Genomic DNA, 19,418 nt, shown 5'->3' on the forward strand with positions numbered 1-19,418 from the left:
GACTCCTACCTTGCCAAAATTTATATTTATGTCCCCTTGTCCTAATATTCTCACTGTTAAATATGAAAAAAGATGATGCATCAGCACTATAATTTCCCTTTACAATATTAAACACCTCAATTAGATCCCCTCTAACTCTTCTTTTTTCAAGAGAAAACAATTTGAGAGATTTCAGCCTCACCTCTTATGACAATCCCTCCATCCCAGGTGCCATTCTAGTAATCCTTCTTTGAACTCTTTCCAACAATTCAATGTCCTTCCTAAGGTAAGAAGCTCAAGACTGAACACAATATTCCAAATATGGCCTAACCAGTGACCTGTACATTGATATTATATCCTTTTTAGCCTTGTATTCAATATTTCTGTAGATACAGCCTAAAATCATATGTGCCCTACCACTAACAATAGCACATTGCTTGGATGGCTTTAGAGACTGATCGACTATTACACCAAGATCCCTTTTATTCATAATAACACTGTTAAGGTTATTCCCATCCAAATTATATTTATAATTCAAATTATGATAACACACATGCATTATTTTGCATTTATTATAATCAAAACCCATCTGAATTTATTTGCCCACCTCATTAAATGACCTTTTGTAAATCAGCAGCATCCTCTTCACAGCTAGCAACACCCAAGATTTTAATAGCATTTGCAAATTTTAGTAATTTATTAACTATTCCTTCATATATGTCATTGATGTAAATCAAAAAGAGCAAAGGTCCTAAGACTGAGCCCTGAGGTACCTCACTTGTGATATTAATCCAGTATGACTGAACTCCATTTGTAATAACTCTCTGCTTTCTTCTATCCAATTTGCTAACTTATCCCCCACTCCTATAGAGATAATTTTTTACAAGCCTTTTACATGGCACCTTGTCAAATGCTTTCTGAAAATCCAGATACATCAAATCTACATCCTCACCCTCATCTACATAAGCAGTAATCTTTTCAAAGAACGTTAAAAGATTTGTAAGGCAAGATTTTCCCTTAGTGAAACCATGTTGACCATCCATTAAAATTCTAAACTTTTTTTTTGTCAAATCACTTTGCAAAGCATCTTTTAAGAGTTTCCAAAACTTTTCCCAAACTGATGTAAGACTAATGGATCTATAATTACTGGGACAATTTTTATCATTTCCCTTGAAAAGAGGAATTACATTAGATAACTTCCAATCCTCTGGTACCTGCCAACTATTCAAGGACTGACAGAAAATCTTACTGTTTTTTAAACTTCTCAATTATTTCTTAGCTAGCTCAGCATTAATGCATTCATCTTGCTTGATCTAATTTCCATTTATCAACTGTTCAAGATGTGGAATACTGCTTAATTCTTCATTAGTAAAAACCAAATAAGAAGCAGAATTTAATAACCCATCCATTTCATAATAATCAGATATTAGCTTTATCATCCCTCAAAAGTTCTACCCCCCATCATAACATTTTGTTTACTCTTAATGTATTTAAAGAAATCCTTACTGTTAATTTTTACATTTTCAGGCCAATTTTTCTCATACATCCTTTTTGATGTCCTAATTTCTTGTTTCATCAGCTTTCTTGATCTTCTATAAACTTCTGTTGCTATATCCCACAGTCTACACTTCTCTTTATCTATTGCCTCTACTTCAATTATGATTGCCTCCAACTTCTCCTCCAACCTAGAAACTCTACATAAAAATTGCCCATTTTCATTACTATCTTCCTTAAAAGTACATGCCAGTCCCGAGTTCCCAAATAAAACCCACCCATTGCATCCATTACACCTAACAAACTGTGAACACTTAACTCCTACACTAGTCTTAACCATTGTATATATAAATATGAATTACTGGCATTTGTGTAGTATTTAAAATTATAATAAATAGTTAAAAACGTTTACTGTTTACACAATTAAAACTTTATTGAAGCCATATGGATTACACTTTAAAACAACACTCTACAAGTATTAGTTTCAACATGATCTACCAACCTGAAGATGACATAGATCACGTCGAAACTAGTACTTGTAGAGTGTTGTTTTAAAGTGGAAACTGTACGGCTTCAATAAAGTTTTAATTATGTAATTAGTAAATGTTATTCTTAATCATTTATTACAATTCATTGTATTTATACTGTTATAGCCTGAAAATAAATACTCAATACCAAATACCAGTAGCCTATTGTTAACACTTATTGTTAAGCCAAATGTTTAAGAACCAATTATATTATTCTTTTAATCACTACTTTGTTTTCACACTATAGTAATAAAGTTTATCTTTAGTTATACAGAACTTAATAATTTATTAGAACAATATATGTATCGTTAATAATAAAATGTATTTAGTCTGATTCGTATTATAACCTACCAATATCTATTAGCTAAATTTAAACTAATGGATCAAAGTTCAAGTAAACAAGTTAATCCTTAAAATACCAAGAGACAATAAACTAGTTTTTAGATTGTATTTCTTTACTAAAACAATGTATTTATCCTGTTTTACGATTTACCAGTAAATTGAAATATACCTAAGCCTAAAGTACCATTACACATAATAAAGCTATTTTAATGTTGTAGTAATTTACAACACTAAACTCTAAGATAAAACTTTGACCATCTTACTTTTTATTTACCAATCTTACTATACCTATTTATTAATGTGTTATTTAACCCAAATTACTACAAATAATAATAAAAATATTAAATAACTTTCAGAAACCTACAAGAGCTTAACTTTTCAACATCCTCCCTCTTCAGTCATGCCCCCTAAAACAACTGAATAGGCCTAAGTGGACTTTTGACAATAAAAAGAGAACTATATATATTGTGTTTATGATATGCCCATGATCTCTATAATGTAAAGAATTTGTTGTACATACGTTTAACTGGTTTGAAAATATATATGTGTGTGTATAGTTTTGAAAACAAGAGGAGTGCATGCTGTTTGTTATTCCTGAATTTATTGCCGACAAGTCACAGACACCTATTGTAGAAGAATCTTTAGCTCAACACACCCATTTAACTTACTTTAATATATAATAATTAAAAAGTAAGTTCTTGACACACTCCAACCCAGTATTTAAGGATTAAAAAGTTGGGAGTCCTTATGTGGCTGTTCATGACAAGCTAGATAAGCAAGCACCCTATCCTGAGACAGTTCCAATAGTCAGTCAAACCATTGCCAAAGTCCTCCCAACTGATAAAGCTGGAATTAACTTTAATCATCAAGAAGCTAGAATGATTGGTGCTAGTAGGTGTAATGCCTAATACATCAACATTTTTCACTATATATATCAATATCAGAAACTACATCAGAAGTATTTCTCAAACTTCATGCCTCAAATAACTGTTCACCTCTGAAACTGGTTTTTGGCTGAAAAACCTGTTTAACTAAAAAGACAAAATAGCCAAGATTAAGAGTTCACATGTTTATTCATTCGATTGATGCCTGTGCTCAAATATATGCACTGGAAGTACAACTTGCATTTTTGTGAAAGTTTTCCCTAGGAATTTGTGAAAGTTGCATGCTACAGCTATAATGGGAAGTTAAACATCTGAAGAGTTCAGGAAAATGCCAAGGTGAACTTTGCATACTATCAAACTAATGTGACAAAAATTATTTCATGAAAAACACTGCACTTGTATAGAATGAATACCAATTAAGTAGGGCTCCATCATGAAAAAACATCCAATCACACTTCCAATTCAACATGCCTATTCCTCTGTAAAATGCAAGTACAAACAAGAATTCTAAACTTCTGAATTGCTCAAATTAGCCCTTAAAATTATGTTCATACACAACTGATAAACTTTAAAATATGAGCATAAAGAAGGAAGCCAACAGTGACCTCAGTGTAAATTGTGCAAAAGCCACAGTGATAATTGCAATGCAGAGATATTGACCATAACCAAGGCCATTTTATGGAATACCTTTGGTAGTGGAAAATGGGTTTGTAAGACCTTGGTACTCATCCGTGTATTACTATCACAGAAAAAAAATACCCCTCTGTAATAACAGCATTTTAAAATCCATAACTTAATGAAAATTTTTCATATTCAGCATATCATCAGTACAATATCAATGTTCAAATCACAGTAATAAACCAATTAAGTGGGCATTTGAAGTTCTGGAACGATCATAAATTTTGGTAATAAATAAACAACAAAACATGGCATCTATATAGATAATACATTTCCATTTGTCTATTAAGAGTTTTTTTTCATAAATTTCTTGATCAAATGCTACAAATCTCATATTGTTAGAAAGGCCTTTGTCAAAGGACTCCAGATTGCATACTGGCTTTTCCATTCACCTTATCTGTTTTTTGTTTAATCTAACTTTTTAATGCAATGAGTATACTACATGATAGCACAATGATGTTGTCATCACGACAACTGGTTTCAATTTGAACTTTAATTTTTTTTTATTTGTAAAGTACTCCACACAAACAACACTTAACCCATGTGTAATTTCCTAAGGAAATGTACACACTTCCCTAAATACAATTTGTATTGGCTTTCTCAATTTATTTAGGTCTAAAATATACATGTGCAATTCATTCAAAACCATATGCTTATCACATTGTGAACATGCATTCAAACATCTCTGCATATTCAGCTAAGTCTGCCTTTACTGTAAACTTTACATTTACTTTCCTCTGCAATAATGTCGCTTCATTTCATTTCATAGACAACTATAAACACCTTTTAGCTACTTTTTTTTCTTTAGTAGGGGTTTTATTCTTCATTTTTCTGAGTTTGTTTCAACTCATAAAACTGTCATACACTGAATGCTCATAACTGTTTCATACTCTGTAAATTATTATAAATACCATTTGTATATTTTATTCTTTAATTTTCATGTAGTTTTATTAAATAAAGTTATGTTTACATAACTTTGTTTATCTGAACATGTAAAAGTTTTTCAAACAGACCAGGATTTATTGATCTAACGCATAATGCCTCCAAGAAAGTGAAAATGGTAGAATAAGGAAAATTCAAATGAAGGATATTAAAACTACCACAAATGTTTTGCAGGTTGTGGCTGGTATAAAATAATAATTAAATAATTAAAGTTGCACCAGCATTAACATTTATCATCAAAACAAAACTGTTTTACTAACAAGGGTATACAGATGTATATTGAAAGAGAGAGAGTTATATTATATGGTGCTATGAATATTAAAAAATATACTTTGACACCAAGATGTTTACTGGAAGGAGTTTAACCTGTTTGATTAGAAATACTTTAAAAGTTGTTTACCTGGTTTGAAAGTAAATTTAATGGGTTGATTTAAATGATAAGTTTTTTGCAATGTTAAGTTCATTTTCTAGCTGAATAACTTTAGGTATATATGGCATGCTAGAATAAATAATTTCATTAGGTTCAATTTACATATTAATATATGATTTAAAACTGGGAGATAGTTTTTATCTACAAAAGTTGGCATCAATAAAACAAGAACAGATATTTAATTCAATTTTGCAAACTTTCATTGTTACTACATATACACTTACAATTATACATCATGGTATTTCAAATACCAGTGTTTTGTGAGGGAACATGAGATGAGCTTCAGCTGCAGGAGGAGGGCAATATATGTTACTGCGTGCTCACCTCAACTCTATCATCAGAATCCTGTACTGACACAAGCTGTGTGAGGAGGGCACAAAAGTCATGACATAGTAGGTAATATTAAGTGTGCATGCTTCGATATTAAGTGTTCACCTCTACTCAACTGAACAGGAGATTATTGCAGGAGGAGGGCATGTGTGTATAGTGTGTGCTCACCTTGAATCTATTGAACAGACACAACCACAGGAGTAGGGCACAGGATACTGGTGCGTGCTCACTTCAACAATACTGAACAGTCACAGCCTGCACCAAGAAGGCATAGGTCTTAGAACATGATTGCCTCTACTCTACTGGACAGTTGCAAGCTGCAGAAGGGCAGTTATGTAATGAGCTCGCCTCAACTCTATTGAATAGATTCATACCACAAGAGGAGGGCTCAGCATCGTTTGAAGTGCTTCTGGCTTGTTGTTGATATAATTATATAAGGGGTGACCTGTGCTACATTGACAGTGTCACTGCTGCCCCACTTCCCACTGATTGGTACCCCTTGTTTTAGCCCCATTGATTAGGTCCAAATCAGTGAGGTTTCTTCATGGCCCACTACCTCAGTGGCTAAGAACTGGTAAGTGGTAAGGATCTCTCATACTCCGCACACAGAAAAGGGGCAGGAATTTGCAGTGCGGAGACCCAGAGGGAATGTCCAGATTCCCATCAATCCTGTTTCAGCCAAAAAGTCTTTTACTGGAAACAGTGCAACGGCTAACCTTGTAAAGTTATTTTGAAAAGTAAGCAAGTACAAGCCAATAAAGCAGGCTGAGCACCCCCTGGTTCTGACTTTTTTCATGATAATCCATGGAATAGGTGCGGTCTGAATTGGGCAGTAATCATATATCAGAATATACCACGAGGATACCTCAAGTGGTCTTACAGAACACCCCATCACAACAGTGGGCACATATGGAGCCACGGCAGATGGTGTGAGTACTTTCTGTTATTTTTGCTCGATGTGGAATTTTGGGAAATAAATAAACCTCAGAAGGAACCATCAGCAGGACAGCAAATGGAGGCAAGCAGTGACCTTCAAGAGGTGAGACAGCCAGATGAAGAAGAGAAGTGGTGATGTTGTTATGTGAGGTAGTCCCTACAACAGTTTAAATGATCTCATCCAGCAACCTTTGAAAATGAGCAGTGAGAAAATGAGAGGTGACAAATCTGAGTGGATGAAATGCAGACCATCTGGGAGTAACAACAAAGAATTTGAAGACCCTACCTATAAAAGCAGAAGAAGATTTGTCCCTGGAGGAAGATGAATCCCATGGAATGTAGAGTGGAAGACAGAAACTCTGGAAGTGAGAGGTGCAGGCTAAGTAACAAGTGGCACAAACAGTGCACAAAAGTCTGTCCAGGTCTGAACTATCATAGAAGACTGAAATAAAAGGAAGGAAGAGAGAACAGTAGAGGTCTCCTCTACGAGTGGCTGAAGACTGAGGAAGGAAGGACTGGTCTTGAGAAATATGAATATAAAGATGATGGAAAAGGTATGGCAGTACTCCACATAAGGGGAGTACCAGCATAATTCCTGGCCAAAGCTCTGCCATTTACAGCCTTAAAAAAATATTGAGATGTTTGTTTAACTGCTGTGGAAAAATGAATACAGCTCCTGGTAATACAGTAATTAATAGCTGCATTCTTGTAGCTTTTTGCAATTCTGTACAAGATCTGAACAGTTCATACACTAGAGCCCCAAAAATAAGTGCTCTCTAACCATCAGAAATTTCTATTGATGCACTCATGAATGATCCAATTTTGTGTAAAAAAATGAACGATAAAGTTGTAATGTCATTATTATACATTAATTAATTTCCTAATTTAAAAGAACATATTAAAACAAAATTCCTAAGTATTGATTTTTGTGTGTCACGTGGTATGTTGAATGTAGCTTTGGTTCAAATTAGATATTTGTGATATCCAAATACAAAATTTATAGTTTCTTATGAATTAAAAACTAAAATGACTGATACTGATAAGCTAGAATATAAAATAAGAATCTCTTATCTTTTCTATTTATTGAGATATGACTATATTTAGCAAATCAAACACAGTAGCCCATCCACATCTTCCATTTATGGAAATACTTGCTTATGTATAATTGCATCACTCTATAATGAGTTTATAACCAATCAAAAGCTCAGAATTTCCCAACTTTAATCTTTGTTTCCAATCTTGGAAGGAAGTGGTAAGAGAAAATGGTGTTCAAAAAACAATATATTTTTAAAACTCAAATACAGTTTAGTTAGTAAGCCTGATAAATTACAGTGGAATTTTGTGATATTGGTAGGGTAATTTATGTTTTTTTGTTATTTCAAAATTCATATATAAAACCTAAAAAAGTTATTTTGTTTTATATCCTCCATGTGCAAAATTCAGAAAAGCTGAGCATGCAAAATACTGCAAGCAAGTACAAACTTAAGGGATAAATTTATTTCCCCAACTTTTATAAGCCATTCCATCTTTCTCAAATTACATAAATTAACTTTTCCTGAATTGCCAAGTCTTTAGTTTTGTATAATTTGTTTTTATTCCACCTCAATATAAATGAGTAGAAAAATAACTAAAGTTCAACAAACAATTATATTCGTCTATAATAAAACAAAGTGCAAATCTCTTACTCTTAGCAAAGTGTAATAGCATTTTGTAAAATACAGTAATATTTTGGTTACCATAAATTAAATATGTAGATATATTATTATTATTAATTTCAAATAAATACTTAAATGTCAGTTATTTTTCTTAAAACATAGAACAGTAAATATAAAATATATTTGGAAAACAATGATCTTTACTCCTTACAATGCTATGAAGTCTTTGTTTGCACTCGTGAGTCGTACTTGCTAACCCTTGTCATTAGCCTCGTCCAAATTCACATGTGTAGATGAAAAAATAATAATTTTTGTAGACTTCGTATATGCATTTTGGAATACCAAAAAATTATAAATTACAATACCTATACCCTAATAATTCACATAATTTTCCAGTCTTCCTAACTATTGTACTTGGGTGTAAAAAATTCCAGTTACTGTTCAGTAAATAGCCTTGATCATAATACTTCAAACTTTCCAAAGATATAAGAGTTTTTCTGTCATAAATAACTTAGGAAGAGTGACAGAATTACATAGAAGAAATGTAGAGCTTTTGACTGATTATAAAGTTATTGGTATACAAAAATACAAATACAAGATAAACAAGTCTTCTCAAATGATGAAGTGGTGGGCAAAGCCTATATGGTGGATTCGATAAATACTGAGATACCTCAGCAAACAGATAAGGTAGGAGGTTCTTATTTTATATTCCAGCTTGCTAATATCAGAAATTTGAGTTTCTAATTCATAAGAAACTATTGACGTTGTAGGCGACATATCACGTGACACACAAAAATTGATATTTAGCCTCTTTCTTTAATATTTACTTTCAAATTAAGAACTCAACTAACGTATAATACTAAAATTTGAATTATTATATATATAATTTGATGCCAAACAAACTGACATACATTTACAAAATAATAGTTAAATAAAATTTTGAATATAAGTCGACAAACATGATGACATTCCCTCTGACCCCTACCCATGTCCATAGGGTTAAGCTATTTAGAATAAACATTGGTGGTTTCATGTTACAATTCTATAACAAAAAAATCATATTTCCCAATTTTTTATGGTGGTTATGAGGTCGGTCAATTTGATGAAACCTGTACAGAGCTGGGTTAGAGAAAATAACAGATAAGATATAGTTTTTCTAAAAAAACAAAAAACGTTCAATATCTATTAGGTTATAGATTTCACAAATGAAATTTGGCAATTTTCTGATGCATAAGGTATTTTTAATCTTAAAATGAAAATTACTTTGCATGTGGAATTGTCTCTACATTTGAAAAGAAAAAAATGCATGAGCAAATATTTACAAAAATCTTAAAACTTACTTGAAAAATCTAATATTTTGTGTATGAAAGGCTTGTTATGTTTAATGATAATCTGCCAAATTTCTTTAAGTTATGCAAACTGTATTAAAAGTTATAATATGAAGAATATAACAAGCACAAAATAGTTATAAGTTTCAAGGTTGGTCCCTGGGACCAAGTCTATAGTGAAAGGGTTAATCATGTGTCAAATTTCACCTTTTGAAATAATAAGATAATTCATAATTATTTAACTTACTTTTCATAACAAAATGTTACTGCTGCACTTTGTAAAAAATTTACAATTACTGCCATTGACAGAATTTCAGGAGTGATTACTCTATACAGAAAAAAAAAAAATTATTTGGAGCATTGATATGGGATGAGTTGCTAGCATAAAGATTGGAATGACAGTGAACCTAAGGGAGAAGTAAGTGGAATATGTCTGAAGAGAAAGCAGTAGAAGTTGCAGGTTGCCAATGGCTGAAAGGGGCATAGGTAAGAGTGTGCAGGATGACACTAAGGTCCCAGTTTGGTATGGGAACAGTGCAAGTGTGAAGAACTGAATAGTGGCCATTGACACTTTTTCTTCAGTTCACATATCCAGTGTATAGGTATTTCTTATAGTGTCTCTAAAGCATGTTCATACCAACAATATGTAAGAAGTGTGTCTATGGATAAGGAAGGACAAGAACAAGATGGGGAGAACAAGGGAAGAAACATTTTATAGTACCAAGAAATGCAAAATGTTGGAGACAAGGCAACCCAATAATTGGCAAAGTTGGACACAGCTGAACCCTGTAGCACAGCCTGGTAAAGGGAAAGGAAATGTCTGAGAGAAGAACAATTAGGAGGAAGATGGTGATGGATGGACCAATGCTGAAAGCTATGACCCAAATGTGGGTAGAAGGACTAAGTAGAATGATGCCCAGAATGGCAAAAGAAAAGATTACCAGATGGGACAGTCTGGTTCAACAAGTGATGAACCAGACTAATCTAAACATGAAGGTGGAAGGACAAGATCCTGTAATGGAAAGGAGATGTTGAAGTAATAGTGTATATAACTAGCAGGGGAAAAGGGGGGTTGTCAGGTGGCTTAGAAGAGAGAACCCAAGTTAAATCAGCCAGAGGGATATCATCAAGAGGAAATGACAAATAGTGTCTCTAGTCAAGGCGAGGACCAAAGTAAAGGCTGGAAGGCGGGTGAGCATTATAACAAATATAAGACCAGACCAGGCAGTGACAGCCAGAGCCAAGAGATGGAGAACAGATGATCAGAAGAGAGGAAGCATAAAAGAGAGAGAGGGTTGACTAGGCAACGATGAGTGAAATCCCCAAGAAAGCAGCCCTAAAAACTGGGGGAGAAGAGACCATCTGTGGGCAGAACACAGTCCATCTAAGAAAGGTAGTCCACAACCCTCTTCATAGTACCTAGTACATGGCAGATGAGGAAATCAACCCATTGAGAACTGATCAAAGAAGGAAGGTCCAGGGTTTGAAAGCAAATGTTTATAGATCAGATTTCTGATGTCATTCAGGGATGATCCCCAACAAGAGGGGGTAGCACAGGTGAAGAAGTGTAGGTCCAGTTTGAGTGGAGGTAATGGAACACAGATTGTAATATTGAATCAGTCCAGCCACCCATACAAGTACTAGAATAGAGGAAGGAACAGGAGAACCACTGTGGTCAAACAATCACATGAGGCATTCTTATGGTCACACACTGACCAGATGAGGAGATGCATAGGTGTGTGACCCAAAGGGATAAGCAATCTACATGAAGCCACAGTCACCAAACACTAAACCTATCATGCTGAATGAGTAAGATAGATGTAAATTCTGGTGACTATAAGTTCAGTAGCTCACAGGCAGATGAGAGAAGGATGATCCCAGCTGAGAATGGGGTGAAAAACACACAATTCCCAACGAATAAAAGTGAGAGTGAAGAATTGTTAGAAGTGGTGATGAACATAGCCTAAAATAGACATTGAACATAAATGGGAGGAAAAGGAAACAAGACTGGGAATGAAAGAAGAAGGAGAAGGGAATTGGAGAGAAAGTCCAATGGTAAAAAGTAGAAAAATCTTGTGTGGATGGAAAAGTATGACCACAGAAGCTCAAACCATGACAGCAGGGCACCCATGGGACCTAACATAACACAAACTTCACCAATGACCTCAATGAGTCTAACACCAAGTAGAAGAGTAAGTTGGGAATCAAAAGATGGGGAACTAGGGACTAAGACAAGTTACAATGGTGGAGGGTAAGGTTGGGGACGGTGTGGAAACAAAGTAAAAAAGTCAGGATTGATGACAGCAGCCTCAGCCCAGGATTTAATCAAATCAGTTAGGAATACCGCCAAATTTCAGGGCAATGAAACAAGACTGCAAAAGACTCGTAGATAGGAGAGTGTCCACACCCAAGAATCCCTAGTAATAAAGAAGCGAGTGAGCAGGGACTGGTAGAAGTGGAATGGCTACAATAGAGAAGTGAAGGGAAAGAAAATCACCCACAATAGAGTGCTTCAGACTTGAAGGGCAATCCCAATTGTTATAATTACAAAAGAGGATGCGGAATGACTAAAATCAAGGAAATAAATGTTAAAAACAGATAAGGTTAGGATTAAGAAGCAGAGAAGAAAAAGAATATGTTACCGGGGAAAGAAAAAGAATGGTGTATACCTGAGAAATCAAGGCTGAAGAATGGAGAAAGAGTAAGTTTTTCTTTAACAAGGAGAGAAATTCCCAAAACCTAACCAGGTGAAGGAACAATCAAATTCCTCCTCCTCATTCACCCCACAAACAAGGGAAATGAACTGAAGGTCCTGGCAGCATAAAGGAACCCACTATCCTATTCACAATAGCTACCACATGATCCTTAGGGAATGTGCCTTCATAAGCCATAATTGTTACACAATCTGTGGGAAGAAATTAGTCACTCACACAGGTAGTAGAAAATATTACGTGAACTTGTTTTCATAGTTTGAAGGAAAAAAAATGAAAGAAATTAAGTTCTCTAAACATCGCAAATCCTGTTAAATTGACAAAGAAGAAAATGTCTGATGTGTTCAGACCCAAGGAATAGAACTTATCATTTTCTTAAATCTAAAATATATTTCCAATAATACATACCTCCTCTCACACTTATAGCTATTACTCGACTGCCAGGGTTTTATCCTTTGTCCGTCTAAGTGGTCTTATTTTTTCTTGCTTGCTCCAGTCTTTTATACCCCACTTAATTGCCCTTTGCGATATTCGTCTCATGACACTCTCCACCTATGTCAATGCATCCTCTATCCTGGTACTGTATATAAGCATCTCATTCAGATAATGTTATCACTTTTTTGAGACTGATACCATTCCAGTCTTTAACACTGGCTCTAAGTGGGGAAGAAGGGCAGTAGAGTGTCAGCAGAGGTAAGCATTATTGGAAATACATTTTGGATTTAAGAAAATTATAACTTCCAAAACATACTTACCTTCTCTCACACTTATAGCTAGAATTCCACAATGATAATGTGGAGGGGCTGGTAAGGGCATTATCCATACAGAAAGTGTCTGCATAGATCATGGGTGTATCAATAAAAGATTGGCATCATTGTGAGAGAACTGCAATACATCGAGAACATGTATGCTCTTCACCCTGACCATAATACCTGTACTGTGGGTGGAATTATACATGTGTGATCATCATTGTAGGCCAGCCCCAACCAGATAGCCAAGGTTCCACAACTCGGGGTTGGAATTAAGGGGTCTTGGTCCTTTTTTCCCACATTGGTGGCAAGAACAATTGGAATGCAACAGTATATTTAAGTAGAAATACTTATGAGTGGATCCCAACCTGTAGTCATAGAGTGATGTGTTCCAAGCCATCAGAAACACAATGAGAAAATAAGCAACACCCTGAAGTGGACAAACCTTCTCCTCCACCTGAAGAATCCCAAAAGGCAACACCCCAGGCTTGGAATGACAGGATTATGTATGCTGTAGTCAACCAAAGAAAACAGAACTCATCCGGTCTGGAATTATGAACATTTATTCTCCCTCCCCAACCACGTGGGCAAGGTATATTCCACTTGCCTCAGAATTATGGGGAAGATGTGGAACAACTGTGCTCAAGCAAGGACCCAAGGCGGGACCACTCTGCATTCGGAATTATGAGATAGTGGACCCCCTGACTTGAATAATGTACTGAATCTATATTGATCAAACAGAAGGGCCATGCACACCCCAACCAAATAGCAGAGCATCAATTCTCCTACCGACATCTACCTACCTACTGAGAGATCAAGACTATACGTGAAGAAAGTGGGCATGGCTTCTGTTAAGAGTTCCAAGAAATTTCTCTCTCCTTTCTCCTAACATGCCTTAAAGAGCTTGAAAGAAGAATCTGTAAACAGAGCAATTAACTTAGTTTCTACCTATACATAGAGGTAGGGTGTACATGTAGAAGTATTCAAGTTACAAACATGAAAAGTTTAGACTTTGTGAACTTGTGCATCACGTGACAAGATAACTAAATTTTGAAAATTTTTCTTTTGACATAAAGGAATTAAAATCTTGATAATATATATGTATAATATTAACTATAGTGTAAATTTTAATTCTGATTTCATTGGCATACATTGATCATAAAATTGATGAACTAAATTTTGAATATAATTGATCATAAAATTGATTAACTAAATTTGGAATATAATTAAGTAAAACCTTTAAGTTTATGTAAGAATCATAATTAGGGTTATGTTATGAAAAACTTTGTCTTGACTGCTGTCAGTAGATTCCATGTCCAGAGTGGAGTTCAAAAGCATATTACTGACCACCAAAATATTGGTATATGGTTGGAAGTGACAGCAAAATGCAATCCTTTTTGTAGAACATTAGTTTCAATATTCTGATAGTGATGAGTTAACAATGGTGAATTTGTGAAATGTCACTATAATTTAACTATTCTTTATATATCCCATTTTTAACTACTTTGTACCTTAGTTATCAACATTAAATAAGGTGAAAAGAAACAAAAATTCCTGAATATAGCAATAGGTCCACTTTATGGTCAAATTAATCCTTAGAACTTCAAATGATATACAAAATTCTAACCTTTGCTCCCCAGTGATAGGCTAGCTGAATAGCAAGACTACCAAATGAAGTGGCTCCATCCATGATTAGAATAGTATCTCCACCTGTCATACGTCCTAAGTAATGAAGAGCCGTATAAGCTTTAACTGCATCTCCAATACAGCCTGCAGCATCAACAAAGCTTACACGATCAGGCTTCTTTACTGGAAAACCAAATACAAAGAAATGAATATTAAATTTAAGCTTGTTACAAGATTTTAGCTATCCAACAGTAGAAACTGAGAAGGTTACTTATAATTTTTTATGCCATTATAAGCTGTACTTAAAGAATTGTCTAGTGTCTGAGAAATTCCTTGTCATTGAAATGTTGTTTAACCCTATATAAATGATCTCAGTTTATTGGACCAACATCATATTGAACAACTAATATTTACTATAATTCTGAATTTGTCTAAAGATTTGTCTGTCAATTTCAAAAAGTTTTACTGAGTCACTCTGACTAGTGTCTGTTAAAAGTGATTTTCAAGTTAAGAATGAAAATATTTCTTTTCATCTTGCAGTTTTCTTGTTTAATTTGCATAACCTCTAGTAGCTCTTAAATGAATATAATTTTTTTTTCTGAATTTTTGCTAAAACTTTGAACATTTTCTGTCATTTCCATTACCATAACACTAACTGTAGTAAGATAATCAATGTACAGGAAAATTAAAGTTGAAAAGTATTAAATAAAATGAACAATACTTCTTTTTTGTTCTTATTTGGATGGATCATTTTCACTGTATTAATGGACTCATCTTCACAGTTTCAACTGTTAACCTTTTCACATATTTTTTATTTCATTTTTATGGTGTTATTAATGTAGTTTGTAATCACTTAAGTAATGATCCTCCCCGTCAGTAAGCAAAAAATCACAGGTTAGATCATTGACATGTATCATAAATCATGAGTGAAATGTGTAATCTTTGCAAATACAAACTGTAACTGTGCTAGGTCTCACTTTTTTCACTGTTACTTCTTCTAACATAACTTCATGTAGCTTTTAAATATCCATTTTAAAAGCAAAAAACTTATTAAGCATTATAATAGATTCCAAAAACTAATATAATTTAACTGGCTTTTAAACTAAATTATAAACAGGTTAAACAATTCTGTTAGTTCCCAAAAGTGAAACTAAACATTATCACACATAAGCCATTTGAAACAGCTATCTACATATGCCTGCCAAGAATAAATTACTGAATTTTTATTCTTAATATGAAAATTACCTTGTACTCAGACTGACTCGATAAATTTATAAACAGATCTTTAGAAGAAATATTTCATAAAACTTCTGATTTTTTGTGTAAAATGTACTTGTACTGTTTACTAACAGCTTACCAAATTTTGTGAAGATAAAAATTTGTAAATTTGAAAATGTATAATTAACTTCGAGCATTTGAGTGTTGTTTTAGTAAGTGATTCCATGGTGGTAATGGAAATGGCTCCTAATGAGAAACTGAAATAATAGCAAGCCAAAGTGGAGCAATAAGGAGAACCTGGAAGAAGGTAGAGTAGAAATATATATAAAACAATTCTCCAAATACTGGTTCAGGACATCCACTGCCACAGAATCTTGATCTGAAATTGAAAAACAATAGAGAGGAAAAAGATAGTTGGTCAATGTAATAAAAGCATTAATCATCAACACAGCATGTTCAAAAGTAATTATGTTGAAAGTAAGCTACATATACAGAAAAACCGGAGCAAAACAAAGGCTGCAAGAATGAGTACCACCTTGTGACATGACCTTCAGGAACTGACGACATCGGGGGAAAAATTGCGATCTGGATACAGGAGAACATAAGTGCAGTGATAAAGTATACATGGAACATCATGGGCAAAAAAAAATATCTGCCCCAACAATGATCACAAGCAAAAGATATGTGTTTTCAAGGACAAGTGGTATAATGGTTCCAAAGAAGGTGAGGTAATGACATGGAGAAATACGTGGTCCAAATCTACATAGAAGAGGTTTAGGAAGGGGTGGACAAAGAAGCTGAAAGGAATGAAACAAAAAGGTGAGGACAGGAGAAGAAAAAACTCTACGGAAATGGGGAAAATGGAAGGTATTGGATAAGGATGCCTGATAACCAGCAATGGTAGATACAGAGGAACCAATATCAAACAGCCAGTTAAAAAATTCTGCAATGTGAGGAACACTAGGACAGGAAGAGAGGTAACCATTGTTTAGAGACCAATGACAGGAAATGCACCAATTTCTCTGATCAATTATTTAGGATGAAAAACAGACTGACTGGGAAAAAAAAAGGTATGCTACATGTTGGAGAGTCCAGACCACTTTGCAAAGGACTGGACAAATGCCATGTGTGTGTGTGGTGATGGTGGGGTGACACACAGATGACTGAGGTTGCCAGAGGAGTGGTAATGGAGGGAATGACTGAAGGAGGGTAAGGACTAAATCACAGTTCAGCAGACCAGAAAGGGGTAATGAGAAGGTCTCCACATGGAGTGGTTTGGATAAGGGTTGTTAAAACCTGGGATAAGAGGTGAATAGGATGATAGGCATCAAGATTGGACCAATCCTAATTGAAAGTGTCTAGTGCCATAGCCAAAGGATGTGGAACTGAGAACCAGAAGAGGGGTAGTTTGGAATTGAGATGGGTGGGAAATGTATCCAGAAGTTAACATTTTCCTAAATTCAAATTGTATTTCAAATGATACCTCTGCTGACACTTATAGCTATTACTCGACTCCCATGGTTTCATCTTTGCTCATCTAAGCATTAGTCTGATGTTTTCTTGCTTGCTCCAGTCTTTTATACCCCACTTAATTGCCCTTTGCGATATTCGTCTCATGACACTCACCACCTACATCAATGCACCCTCTATCCTGGTACTGTATGTAAGCACCTCATTCAGGTAATGTTATCACTTTTTTAAGACTGATACCATTCCAGTCTCTAACACCAGCTCTTAGTGGGCAGGAAGGGTAGTAGAGTGTCAGTGGAGGTAAGTATTATTGGAAATACATTTTCAATTTAGGAAAATGTTAATTTCTAAAACATATTTACCTCCACTGCCACTTATACCTAGAATCTCACATTGAGAAAGTAGAGGGGCTGATGAGGGCATTATCCATACAGAAAGCATCTGCATAGATTATGGGTGTACCAAGATAATAGTGGTACCCGAGTGGGAGAACTGCACTACATCCAGAGCAGGTATGCTCTTTCCCGAGTGGAGAAATTCACTCTAACACTCTGGAGGAAAAGCCTCTGTCCACCACCCTAGTGACTGGAAACCGGGTGTTGTAAGGACTCCCTAGCACCACTTGTAGAATTTGTGAGGGGGGGACAATTCAAATGAGCTGCTAAGGACATAGAAAGAAAGAGAGAATTTTGATTAGATGTGACTCGCCTTCAAAGAAAGCCCAGAATAAAGTGTTGTCTAGTATCTCTAAAGGTACAAGTGCAGGCAACAAAAACTTCAAAACCCTCAATGAACATGACCAAGAACAAAATCTGCTTGGACAGAGAAAGAGTGAGCAGATGAATCGAAGAAAAGGACTGAACTCCTTCCCCATCTGACAGAATGTTGGGTAAGAAGAACTGGTCTGAGGATGTAGAGAGAATGAGAAAGTGGTCTGTGGACAAACAGCGTAAATCACTCCATCCGGTGATGTCCATAGGTCAGCAGCCATGAAAAATAAACCTGTAGGTAAAGGAGATACATGGCATATAAGAGTCAGATCACTAAGGTGAGGAGAATGAACACCCTAATCTACCTGTCAGGTAACTGGAATGATCATTTAGGACCAATTACCCAAAACTATATGAGGAATCTGGAGAGTACTGGAGACTCAAAAAATATGTAGTTGCGATAATCAAACAATAGTCAATAAGGCTGCCATAAACAATGGTAATTGTGGAAGACGCAAAAGGCACTGTCAAAGAGCCAAGTCAAAAAACGAGTTATGAATGACACCACTGATTGAAAAGGGTTTAACCTCCTCTCAATATAACATTGCCAATATGCATGTCAATACCAATGAGAAAAGTGCCTTTCAGGCTAAGAAGAAACTGAGACAGATATATATCAACCTTAGAAATTGAACCTCAATGCCATGTGAAAGAAAGCTTGAGCTTCTGGATAGCTGGGTGTACCATATCCAATCATGGCTGCCTCCACAGAGAGAGGCTAAAAGGAAGTGGAAGAGTGGACACACCAGAAGGTACCACAAAAGCAGAAACCCATACGTGGCCACCAAATTGGTGTGATCAAAAAGATCTGACAATGGATTGGAACAAATCATATATCATACCCTGGGTAATATATGAAATGGAGAGAACAGATGGAAAGTATCTATTGCCAAGGCCCAAAGATAAGGTACTGGAGACCAAATTGCTGGTAGTTGGATGATCCAATGAGAGGCCAACCCACCAATCTGAGTTGCAAAATGAGAGGCAATCCAACTGAACCTATTCTGACGGGAGAATCTGTTTGGATTGAGACAATGGACCTGCTATCACAGGCATCACCTGTGGAACATGGCAATCTAGAAAAGTGATAAAACTATTCCTGAGAAAGGAGGTTCAAAATTTGAAAATAGGGAGCTCTAGACCACATGCCTCTTTGTTGAGAAATATAAGACACCACCATAGAAGAGTCAGAGTGAAGCCCGACGATTTACCCCTCAACTCTTTTTATAACAGGCTCGGTCACTGTGACTGACCTTGTAACCATTTTGTGCTTGTTATAGTTTTCATGCTGTAACTTTTAACTTAGTAAGCATATGTTAATGAAATCTGGCAAATTATCAGTAAATTAC

General features: G+C 35.1%; 1 protein-coding gene across 1 annotated transcript in view; it reads right to left on the reverse strand.

Moving 5' to 3' along the window:
* Positions 1-19,418, reverse strand: part of LOC106472395 (quinone oxidoreductase-like protein 1) — a 58,523-nt gene that overhangs the window by 12,348 nt on the left and 26,757 nt on the right. The window contains exon 5 of the mRNA XM_013933038.2: positions 14,613-14,794. Within this exon, the coding sequence (XP_013788492.1) occupies positions 14,613-14,794 (182 nt within the window). The remainder of the gene's footprint in view (positions 1-14,612; positions 14,795-19,418) is intronic.

The sequence above is a fragment of the Limulus polyphemus genome, unplaced genomic scaffold (genome assembly GCF_000517525.1).
Source record: "Limulus polyphemus unplaced genomic scaffold, Limulus_polyphemus-2.1.2 Scaffold5296, whole genome shotgun sequence".
NCBI classification, from domain to species: domain Eukaryota; kingdom Metazoa; phylum Arthropoda; class Merostomata; order Xiphosura; family Limulidae; genus Limulus; species Limulus polyphemus.